This window comes from Perissodus microlepis, chromosome 1 (genome assembly GCF_051167445.1).
Source record: "Perissodus microlepis isolate ML-2025 ecotype Zambia chromosome 1, ASM5116744v1, whole genome shotgun sequence".
NCBI classification, from domain to species: Eukaryota; Metazoa; Chordata; class Actinopteri; order Cichliformes; family Cichlidae; genus Perissodus; species Perissodus microlepis.
In genome coordinates, this window is record NC_140461.1 from 12,236,674 (window position 1) to 12,249,047 (window position 12,374).

A 12,374-nucleotide genomic window follows, 5' to 3' on the forward strand; every position below is an offset into this window, starting at 1 on the left:
CTGTTCCCAGTGCATGTATATTAAAAACTACTGCAGCCAGCGAGACCGTTTCCCAGTGGATGCTTTTACAAGTTAAATAAGATGTCATCATGTTGTCCTGTTAGGAAGTGACTTTCAGTGATTGGACATGTCAAATTCCAATAGCCCATGAGGTCCACAAAACTGAATAACTCATCAAAATGGACAACTTTTGCTGTGGGTGACAGACACTGCACTGAATCAAAATGCAGTCAGTCTATCGGGCTTTAGCCGGTGCCTTTTCAAAAGCCTGACAAAGGGAGCGAGGACAGTGAATTACAAGAAAATATATGGAGAACAATTGACGTTTCCACTGCTACACACTGTGGTCTGCTCTGTGTAAGGGAAAAAGTGACAGCATGTTGGCTAATCAGAAAGCGTGCATCGTGACGCTTTCATTTGAAGCGTTAGAATCACGTCCAACACTTCCACATGCATTTGGAAGACATGTCGATAAAACACCGAATAGCCTCAGACTTGTATCAAGAACGCGTGGCATAAGTTTATGCACTAAATCTAAATGTAGCTGGTCCGTCACCAGAGATGGGCAGTAACGCGTTACTTGTAACGCGTTACTGTAATCCGATTACTTTTTTAAAGTAACGAGTAAAGTAAGGGATTACTATTGCAAAAACGGTAATTAGATTACCGTTACTTTTCCGTAGGAACGCTGCGTTACTGCGTTACTAAAACCGTGATTTTTTGCGAGAATGTCTCATGACAGTGACGTAAGCAAGTGCGACGTTCATGACAACAGCTGTGTGCAGATCAACAATGGATCATATATCGAGTGCGGGAGAGAGTATGAGCATGCAGCGTTTAAAGCGTGGAAGTACTGACCTTATTTTGAGTTTGATTCCATAAAAAGTGACAAAAACATTAGCGTCCGTTGTGCGTGGGAAGAAAACTTACAACAAAAAAACCCTAAACTTCCAAGCAAGCACCGAGTGCGCAACGACGTAATGGGAAATTCACACAGAAACTCGCGGATTCTTCCACTGACCGCCGCGGCACACCTGCACCAGGGTAAACCTCCGCCTACCTAACTCCTGCTTTACAGGTGAAAATAGAGCAAAAGGACCGCTAGTCTTTGATTTTATTTATTTTCTGCTGTGTTTTACTTGCATCTATTTGAAAGAGTGAGTGTAAACACACACACAAAAAAAATTATGTGCTGGAATGTGCAGAAAATAGGTTTAAATGTTAAACAAATTTCTTCCAGTCAGAGAATGTTGCATATAATTAAATTTTTGCTTGATGCATAAAGTTAAAAGATTAAAACTAATAAAACAAGTTTTAAAAAGGGACTTTTCCATTTGATTACATTTTATATGATGAATTATGTAGAAAAAGTAGAACTGGGCTGAAAGATCTATCGCTTTATCACCTATTCAGGTTGTAAATCGTGTTTTTAAAAAGTAACTAAGTAACTACATAATTAATTACTTTTGAAAATAAGTAATCAGTAAAGTAACGGGATTACTTTTTTGGGGAGGTAATCAGTAATTAGTTACTGATTACTTTTTTCAAGTAACTTGACCAACACTGTCCGTCACACAGCATTCGGCCTTGTTTGTCTGAGCTTCTAGTCCTGTTTGATAAAGCTGACAGAGGGTATGAAGACACTGAATCACAGAATACATATATGGAGAGCAATTGCAGTTTCCACTGCTACACACTGGGCTGGCTAATCAAAGTGAGCTTCTCATGAGGTCTTCATTGTGAACAGTTTTAGAGCCTCAAGCACTCTGAGGTCTTAAGACTGCAAAAGCTTGAGCTTAACTTTGTAATACATTTTTACACAGGAAAAGGATGAAAGATTTTCCATTCCCATCACTTCATTTATATAGTTTTAAAAAAGAGATTCCTCTGCTGCCACACAGCAAGAACAATTACATCTATCGTTAAAGCATTTAATGCACACATGGGAATAGGAGCATTGTCACAGGACACACATAAATAATATATAAAGACAATTTGCAGTGATGATATTAACTTTAATCAAAAAGGACAGCACAGAGTTCCTCTGTTGCTGAGAAATATTCCCATGCTTCTTTATTATTAGATGTTGTGTTAATCTTAAGCTTGTTTAAACTTGTGTCTTTCATTTGATTGTTACTGTATCTTTTTGGCTGACCATAAAACGTTCTGTGAGAAGTGGTAAAAAAAGAAATAAATAAAACATCCCTCACTGGTAATACTATACATCTCCTCTGGCCGCGAGGAATGCCCTGGGTGACACACAGAGTTGTGGACTCCGTCAACAAGACGAGTGTTCACCCAGACCAACTCAGACTTGCTTGGAATCCCAGATCAGGGCCTAACGTCCTGCCAAGTGATCCTCAGTCTGAGACTCTGACGTCAAAGGGCAGATTTTAATGCCCTGCTTTGAGAAGCTGCGCTGTTGCCAAACTCTACTGCCGGTTACCATCACTCCAAAATGTACTCCTCTGCTAGATAAACAGACCTACTGCTTCCCCTCTATCTGGAAACCACACAGCTCGTGTACCCCTTGTTGACTTGTCTGGCTCAAGTGCCTCAACAGGATTTGGTAACGCTTGGATAACAACAGATCCAATACTGACATGGTGGATAAAGGGGCTTGATTCCTAAAGAGTACCCTCAAAAAATATTTATAAAATTCAATCCTGTTCTTGTGAGAGGAGAGGAACGGAATAAATTAAGACTCGCTTTAATGATGGGAGAAAATCAAGTCTTGCAGGTGAACAATGGGTAGATTGAGAGGTCATTACTTACTATGTAGGCGCAGACAGGACTGAAGGCATAGGTGCCACACACATAGAGATGAGTGCTATTCAGCCGCAGAAGAATTTTGATGTAATTGAAGCAATCAGTCTGGAGAGAACAAATGGAGAGCGTGTCAGGTCCATAAAAATCACAAGAAATTCTAAGAATTGAATGTGATCTTCTCGAGAGCCCCTTAAAAATCTGCCTATAATACTCCTAATCATAAGCAAATCTTTCAGAGCAGGAAATGTAAATATTATTCGACAGAAACAGAAAAGTATTCCTCCTCTCCTCAAATACTGCTGGGAAAACCTCTCACACAGCACTTTGCCTGGTGAGTTTTTTGTATTACACAAACCAGAGATTTACACAGATTACTGAGGCTTGTCGCCCAGAGATACAACAGCTGGCATGACAACAAGGTAAGAGACAGACAGAAGAAGAAGAAAGAGCAATTCCCCAGTGAGCCTGCACACTTGATGAATCCATTTGTAACTGATGGAAAGGTTTGTCAACACACAGCTCTACCGTAATTCCCCCCCCCTTACAACACTGCTCAAACAAACAGAAGAAAATGTCTCTCACCTCCAGGTTCTTCCCTTTGAAGCTACACTCGTCTCTTTTTCCAGCAGGAGTGCCCCATGTCAGCTGAAGCAGAGAAAGAAACCCTGAATAAGTCATGTGATAGATAGTGGAAACCCACAGATTCAGAGCCAATCTATAGAGAGCATATCCACTTCCACTGTACTAAAATGGGCTTCGATATGCACGGAGTGGTTTTAAGATCGTCCTCGATTGGTTGCTAAAATATTATTTTTACCTGATTTTAGAGAAGAGTTTGATTTTATGCTGAAATCCAAATGAAAACACTAGTGACATCATTTCATCTACTCTTAGAGAGAGGTCGACTTTGTCTATAAAAGAGTTCTGTTATTGTACGCTGACTGGTTAAGGACTAACGACAAGACTTACTCCCTTAATGACACCCACTGTCAAACAATAACTGTGGCAGATAAAACAAAACAGAAACTCAAATGTGTGCATAAAGCTGTGATTGTGTCTGATGCATTGGCCACTGCTCGCACAAACTGTGACGTCTGCACATCACCATAACTGTTTATGTTTGCGCTCAAAGTTTTTATGACTCGCTGCAGTCGTCTAAACTGTGAGCGTCGCTGCTCTGAGAAAAGTCACCGATTCATAGCGAGTCCAAATAGTAAAGAGGCTGAGCAGGTGTTTCCACACTTTTTTTAAAACTTTAATTTAACTGTATCTACTCTCTTGACTATATTAAAAAATATGGTGAAAATTGCCAGGATTTATTTATTTAACACCATCGGCCTACAGCTCAAATTTATGACAAGTCCATAAAGTGGTAATTCAGGGCTTTAGATATTCTCCCTGAACTATCTACCAGCAAAATTTGTCACATGCGCGAGCCTGGTGAACCAGCAATTCGGGTTTTAAACATGCAATTTGGACTCGGATGAGGCATTTGGCATTTTGTTACACTCACGTTCTTCTGCAGCTTGATTTTGCTGATGTCTGAGAGGCTGAGGGCGAACAGTGCCTCCCTGGCTCCCACATACAGCATGTCGTCTTCCTGGCTGAGCAGCAGAGAGGTGTAATTAAAGACGCCGTTTGCCGAGAACCTCTTAGCTGATCTTTCCTTTGCATCTGGAAAAAGACGACACACACACACACACACACACACACACACACACACACACACACACACACACACACACACACACACACACACACACACACACACACGAACAGAAAGGAACAGATTAGTACAGAACATGTCCTGATGCTCAAAGCACAGAAAAACAGATGACTGATCTGATTTTATTTTAAGGAGGGGGGGGCTTTTAAGTCCATGCACTCAGTAGCACTTAATCATGGACACCTGTTTAACCCAGAACTGTCAGTCAACCCCTGCAGAACACCATGACATGTATCCTGCTTTTCTGCAGGCCTCTGACATTCAAATTCCAACCTGAGATGAGCAGAAGACAACTGTTCCTTAAGCTGACAGGAACTTCTGTTTTAGCACTCCAAAAAACTGAGAATCTCAAGGTTACATAAAGAACCACAAACCAAAACTACAGCCAACACTTGCTTGCGAGATTCAGTCAAATTAATTTTATGACACACAACGTGAACTCTTATCAAACCCGTCTTCCTTGAGCCTCACTCTTGGAGGCGACCGTCTTCTTCGCTTCTTTAGTCGCAGCCACCAGCTTCTCCATGAGAAGACACACACCACTGAGCCACGTCTACGCTTCTCTGTGCTGGCCGACCCCCTTTTCGTTCGAATCATTACTGGCAGCGGGGTAAAAGCTTCCTCTGCTCAACACTAATCTAAATCTCCCTGATTCTGCAGCTTCTTCAAAAAGATCTCTTAAGCAGTGGGCCAGAAGTCAAATGAGCTACTTTTTCCCCACGTTGCTCGATTTCCTGCAGCTTCAAATGATTCTTCTGATTAAATACAGACTTGATGTACACATTGCTCCTTTTATAGCATTTCCCTTAGGATCACAGAGGACTCAGTGTTCTCAATAGTGGCATCAGAAGCTTTTTACTGCTTTCTACTGTGAAGAGGATTGGATTCATTTTTGGAGACAGCTTTTATAGGCAGCAGGAGGTCTGACAATTGGTCACTTTTCGCTTGGACTAACCGTATAATACACCTCAAACAGACCAAATATAAAAGCAAAACAAAACCCAATAAAGCGTTTTATTCAAGACCTTCAGGGTTTGGACAAATCACAATCAAGTGGGGCCCATCTTTTTGTAGATGAATGTTATTGCGTTATATTTGACATTCGTTTTCTCAGCTCAGAAAAGCTGACCAAGTGCATGTAATATAAGATCAGTGCATTTTCTGCCTACACGCATCCCACTCTTTGCAGCTTTTGACCATCTTTGTAAATGTTTATCTCTTGCCTCCCGTTCCAAACATATTAAAACACACTCTGTGTCCTTTGCAAGCCAAAACACTGGAGGTCACGGACTCCATTTGCTTGTCCAAATAAGATTACTGGCTCGAATCTGAGGTCGTAAACACTAATATTTGCTGCAGTTAAACCATTTACAGCCTTTTCCACATGTATAACCAGTAAGCTGGATTCAAATTTAGACACTTCTGACAGAAAAAAAAAAAAGACACCAGCAAGAAGTTTTCCCTCAACACTACCAGGTGGTGCATTGGCCCATAATGCAAATGGAGCTGATAAAGCTGCAATAAATGTTTACAACCCTACAACCCATGACTTAAACTTTTCAATATGCTCACAAACAAATGGTTCATCTAACACTCAAGGCACTTTGGCAGATGATGGTCTTCCCCTTGTGGGAGTGAAAGCCAGCTGCACAAGCCACATCTTGTCCACAATCAAAGTTTAGGCTCTTTCTGCCATTACAGTGCTCGTTCTGTTGAAAACATTGTGACATCTGGAGTCAATGGAGACCAGGGCCCCATCATTAAAATTATGGGGAGGGGATACAAAATAATTATAATAATAAAAGCATATTTCCTATAGTCATGCAGGTGTTCTTCTGGACAGGAAGAAATTGAATTTTTCCTGTAAAGAGAACGAAAAACTGGTTTTATTTCAGGGTAAATTAAATGTGCTAAAATATCCTTAAATGTTCATAAAGTGAGGTACACTCAGTCCCAGCAGACCCTGCAGACAAAGGAGTGCCATCTCTCCTCTCAACAGGGGGACATATCATAGATTGTGATCGTCAGGATTCCCCTGGGTTTTGGACATTCACTAGAACCAAAAACAGCCTTTCCACCGCATATTAAAACTCCCTGACATAAATCACAGTGACAATCTCTTAGACAGACAATGGAATAATGAGCAAGGGGGAGGGCAAAGTCATGAAACTTTTACTCTGGAAGCAGGATGAGGCAACTTAGCAGGAGGTTGGGGTACTGAGTGGGAGTTGTGGTAAACAGGAAGACTGGATTGAGATGTTGAACTATGAAGAAACATGCAGACGGAGGAAAGAGAGCTTATTTTCAAAGCACTTTGAGATGGATTTCTGATAAGAGCAGAAGGTCAAGTAGTAACAAATGTCAGAGTTGTGTCAAGCTGCAGTGATTTCAGAAAGAAAAACCAATGTCTGAAGTCTACGATGCAGTAGATCGCTTGTGTGTTTTGACATGATTGCAGCAGAACACCGGGCATCCACAGACAGCAGCAGCAACTGCAGGTCATTTCACAGCCAGGCTCCAGTTCCATTCATCACCCGCTTGTTTAATCAGCTGGCTGTCACCAAGTGAGGCCATCAACCTCTGCCAATGGTCATCACATCACACCTACCAGCAATATAACTGTTTTATTACTGGTGTTAACATGCTGAATTAGTTAGCAGGTTCTTTGAATTCCAACATGGAAGTCAAATAAGGTGATTTGCCTGAATTCTCCATGGTTATGGAGAGTGCAGCATCCAAGAGCCCAATGTCTCGTCTCCACTGAGACTTAATCACCTCCCAGTTATTAATTATGTGGAATTCAATTTTGCAAGCGTATTAAATGTATTTATTCACTGTGATTTTCTTCATTTCACTGGAGCTAGAGATGGCAGAAAGAAATCAGATCACAGAGGATTTCAGCAAACAGATGCTTTGTGATTACGGAACTGTTTGCTTGAGAGTCAGGGAATCAAACTAATTCTGTGCACACACAATGAGTGGCTACGTACGTCATGAATTTAGGAAGAGATTTGTAAGCCAGCCAATGCAAATGCATATCCTCCTATTTTTCATATATTAAATGTGTTTATGGAGGGGATTTAATATATTCTAATATGTATATAAGCCTATAGATATGAATTCCAGTGTGCACAACCGAGCCTAAAATGCGATGTGTGTATGTGAATGTGTGAGCAGTATTTACTGGTTTCAATAAGTGCTTGTCTGCTTGGAGGAAAAGCTGAAAAGGCAAGTAGTACTGGAGCATAGCCCCCCCAAACATACCTATATTATATGCATAGCTATTGTGACATCACCTCTGATTTCTATAGTCCAATTTTGAACCCTTGAGATGATGTTTCTAATGTCATCATTGTGGTTGCAAGAAAGTGGATGTCACAAGGAGGGGTGCGTCTGACCGTGTTCCTCATTGGCTATTGGATTTTAGGCACTTCTGAGTTGGCTTCAAAAACCCATTGGTCTGCCAGGATTTAAATATGCTGGCCTGCTTTGACCCACCACCATGGGTGGTGCTAGTCGTTAGCTGTCTGTTACTTTGATGGGTTTCTAGTGCTAGGAGAAACTAGGAGGTGACCTTTTTTAAATGCGCGTGACTTTGCGCTTTTTTCAGTGTAAGCATCAGACAAAAATCATAGTTTACTGTGTAGTTAAATGTAATTAAGTTACTTAGCACTAATGCACAAGTCTGTGGATGCACTTTTCTAACTAAGCTAGCCAGTGTTAGCTCATAACTTCATGATTACCTCTCACTCAAACGTGACTTCTGGCTTCAAGAAAAAAAAAAAATGCATGGTAACATAATAAACTCAAGGCTTCAGCAGAGCACACACCAGTTGGTGGAGGTCACAACATATGTCCGTTTTTTGTATACAGCCCATTACCTTTTATTTCCTTGTTTACAGCCTTTATGTGGTAAGCCAAGTGGTGCTGCAGCTGGCTGAAGGTCATATTTATAATGCACACATGAGAAAAATCAATCTTCTCATGCAACTTTCAGAAATAAACTTTCAGAAGTACAGTTCTAAAAAAGGTTCATCTGTTCTTTTAACAGGAACCCAGACCTTGAGAAAAACAAAAGGAATACACTAGGATTTACTTTCCTCTGAATCCCTTTATTCACATCACAGCTGCGCAAGTTCAGTGGGTGCTTACTCACCATCAAGGTAACTAAGATATCCTCAGGGCGCCAGCTTGCAGACGCAGTGTTACTGAGAAATACTATTCATGGTAGCACTTTGGCAGGAATCACATTTGGGGGGGGGGGGGGGGGGGAGAAAAAATGGCACAGGATAAATTTTTTTCAAAAGGTTTAATGGGAGATTTTAGGGTGGGGTGACTGATTGGCTGCTTGGTAGGTATACGCCTGCCAGAACACTGAGTGTAAACATGCCCCAGATTTACTATAGCAGCATGAGCCAAGTCACAAGGCACAAGGGGGCAATGGGGACAAAGGGGCTCGCTTGCAGCTAGGATGAGAAAACCAAAAGGAGGAGAGGGTAACAAAGCTGATATCAATCTCAGACAGAGCTTGGCTTATCTTGCATGCAAGGCACCAATTTATATATTTAAAGAAAAAAAAGAAAAGAAAAGCAAAACAAACACTATCTCTGCCCTCAGCTAAATAAAGCTACACAAGAGTGCACAGCTTCAAGGCTCTGTTTGACATGATTTGACAAAGGGTTTGATAGCAGTGCTGGAGCTGACAGAAGCCGACAGAAGTCGCTTCAAGGTCATCTCAGCTCTGCTCCTCCCGATGCTTAGGCGAAGTGATGTTATTTCATCGCCGGTGACTACTGGCAACTAAAAGCAGAGCGGCTCTGATGTGATCTCTACTGCTGTAGTTTACCTGCCAAGTCAGCACAGAAACAGTTTGTCTGCACAGTCGGACCTCTGATGAGGAGACAAAGTGTGTTAGAGGAGCAGGGGGTACTAACTGGGAAACACCACAGGAAAATAAAAATGACTAGGGCTATCCGAGTAGATTCTGTTTCCGTTAAAGAAACGTGACGCCAATTCTGGGAGATATTTGAGTTCTGCACTTCTTCAATGTCACGTGTATGTGGCAGGTTTGCAAAAGCATCTTTATCCAAGTAGTGTCTAAAAGATATTCCTTTTAAAATGAAAAGTCAAGAAAAAAAAAAAAAAAAAGGGGGAAAATTGACTTTACTGGATGGGAAATAAAGCTGACAGTACTGAACTCTACAGTATCCACAAAGCCAGGCCATGAGGCTTACATGTACTGTGGTGTTTGTAATAACGGCTTTGCTGCACTTGTAGATGTGTGAGTGAATATGCTGTCTGTTCTGCTCATGTCTTAATGTGTGTGTGTGTGTGTGTGTGTGAGTGTGTGCATGTCATACTGAGAGACAGCTGGGCCTTGCAGATAATAACCAGAGCCTGACAGTGTGCAAGTCCAGTGTTTGTTTGCATGTGAGGATTATGCTTTTTTTTTTTTAAATGGAAAAAAAAAAAAAAAAAAAAAAAAGGTGTTAATAATGCCATATGGTTACAGGTGCATAAATACATCGGAGCAGCAACAGAAAACCGTGCAACGGCAGAATGTTTGTTTGAAATGTGTGTAGCCTACAAGCCATGCAATTCTTGAAAAAGGTTCCTTCACCAGCTGAAGAAGAAAACATCTGTCCAACACATATGTAACAAGGATGAGGTCAGTGCATAAAGCACAGCATAGCTCTAAAAGCAGAGGAGCTGACAGAGACAGCATGCTCTGCCCTGTAATTAAAGGCTCTTAGGTGTCATCCTGATGCACTCAGAACTGGCATGCGCCCGCCCAACACTCAGACCAGCAATGTGGCGATGTGGCGCAGTGTTCCATCACAGCTGAAAGCTTACAAAATCCTGATGAGGTATCTGAGTCAGTTATTCAAACACAGACCTTGAAACTCAGAGAGGGAGAGAGGAGGAGACAAATATTTGGCATCATTTTCCTCACTCAATTCAAAGCAGACGTGCCTGTGCTTGTCGTGTGTGGTGCCTTTTCAAACACTCCTCCTCCATCCTCTTTAGTGGGGGTGGGCAATACCACCACATTTAAGATATTAACAATAAATTCCTGCAGTGTTTACAGTTTGCCTGCTTGCTTTAGCTCCAAGGGCACATTTGGTTCAAGTCCTGTATGGCACAAGTGGGTGGTGGGCCATTAGCTACTCTGTGTCAACAGGAAAAAGTAATGCTTATCATAGCGATGCAATGTTTCAACAAAAACAAGTGCTCCTATAATTTGAAGAAACAGATGGGAAAACTAGTTTTAGACTCCAATAGGTGTGAAATCTCCGCAAGTGCTAAGAGTTGCTATTGCAGACAAGTGACGCCAAGATGTAACAGTAGCACAAATGCACATACCCCTGTATTTATGTGCCAAGAACTAAAATGTGTGATGAATCAGTTTAAGAATTCACTGAACTCAATACTGAGACTTTCTCGCAGTAGTATCAGTGATTGAGGGAATTAAGCCCACCTCTATTCTACAGATTTTAAAGCTGTAACAGGCTGATGTGATTCATATGATGTGAAGCAGGTATAAATGTTTCATATCGCCCAGCACTAAAGCACAAAAAAGGCTAACGGGAAGGCCAATTTGCCAGGTGTTTCAGGAGGGCACTGAAGAGTTAACATCCTGAACTGATGCTTGATGAAAAGTCATGAGAAAAATTAGGGAACTGCAATAATATTTGGAGGAGCTAATTAGCTACACAAAAATTTGTGGCGAAGTAATTGCCGTTAAAATATTTAGTGAAATAAGAAAAAAAATAAAGAGGGTAAGAAAAATAATGATTCACCCTTCTGAAAAAAAAAACACAAAAAAACCAACAACAAAACAAAAAAACCCCAAACAAAAAAAAAAAAAAAAAAAAAAAAAAAAACACACAGGTAATGGTAATCAATCCAACCACTGTCATTTTTGCTTGTGCTAAAGAGATTCACTTACACTCCCTTCTATAGACGGGAGTGCTTACTGAATTGCTTGATAACTATGTCCCACCCAATTGGATTTGAATAGGGGGGGGGGGGGGGACAAAAAGTCATGCGAGTCCATAGCACAAATGTCCAAATCTAGCTGGCTTGCAACACTTATGGATTAGTTTCTGCTGGAGTTAGAATCCCATCAAAGTACATGTCGATGGGCACCAGTGGAACTGCTCTCAGTTTACAAAGTGCACACACTTAGGACTGGCATGTGCTGAAAGTCTTTTAAAGTGCTACGACAGCATATAAACACAACCTGGTGAGTGCGTACGTGTGTGCATGCGTCTCTCTGGAGAGGCTCTTGATGAGAAGAGCAGGCTGGAGTCGCACCGAGTCTCATGCTCTCCACTCATCCACCACATAGTGACCAAGGATGAGAAGTGGTCAAGCACACTGGTTTACACTAATGGCTTTTCACTCATACACACCTTGGATGAAGGGCTGCATGCTTTTCCTCTTGCTCTTCTACCGTCATGTTTGTTTCTAATAGCCCTGCTGATATCAGAAGCCTGGTGAGTTCAGGATCAGCTGCACTAGTCTCCACACTTGAGCATAAGGGTTACATTGACCTGCCATGGTTCAAAAGCATCACAACCTAAAGACTGATAAAGTGGCTGATTTTTTTTTTTTTTTTTTTTTTTTTTTTTTTAAAAAGCCAACTATTAAAAGAAAAGGAGAAAAAAAAGAAAAAAGTGACTTTATCACATAAAACACAGAAGATATGCAGTGAGACACTGCACTGGAGGACACACGTGAGTCTGTTTTCCACACACATCCACTATAGCAGGAGTAAAATGCATATGGAGTGCATTAAATACTGGAAGCAAGTCAGGAAAGTTCAGACTTCTAATGAAAGATACATGAGACGGCTGCTTTTAACCATTTCAGTACA

At 41.2% G+C, this 12,374-nt stretch overlaps 1 protein-coding gene across 3 annotated transcripts in view; it reads right to left on the bottom strand.

The window, feature by feature from the left end:
* The window catches only part of sema4bb (sema domain, immunoglobulin domain (Ig), transmembrane domain (TM) and short cytoplasmic domain, (semaphorin) 4Bb), a 64,551-nt gene that overhangs the window by 20,896 nt on the left and 31,281 nt on the right, over positions 1-12,374 (bottom strand). For all 3 annotated transcript variants that reach the window (XM_084930076.1, XM_084930083.1, XM_084930080.1), the window contains exons 3-5: positions 4,283-4,443; positions 3,352-3,414; positions 2,776-2,874 (exon numbers count right to left, since the gene is read on the bottom strand). In XM_084930076.1, coding sequence (XP_084786202.1) covers positions 2,776-2,874; positions 3,352-3,414; positions 4,283-4,443 — 323 coding nt within the window. The remainder of the gene's footprint in view (positions 1-2,775; positions 2,875-3,351; positions 3,415-4,282; positions 4,444-12,374) is intronic.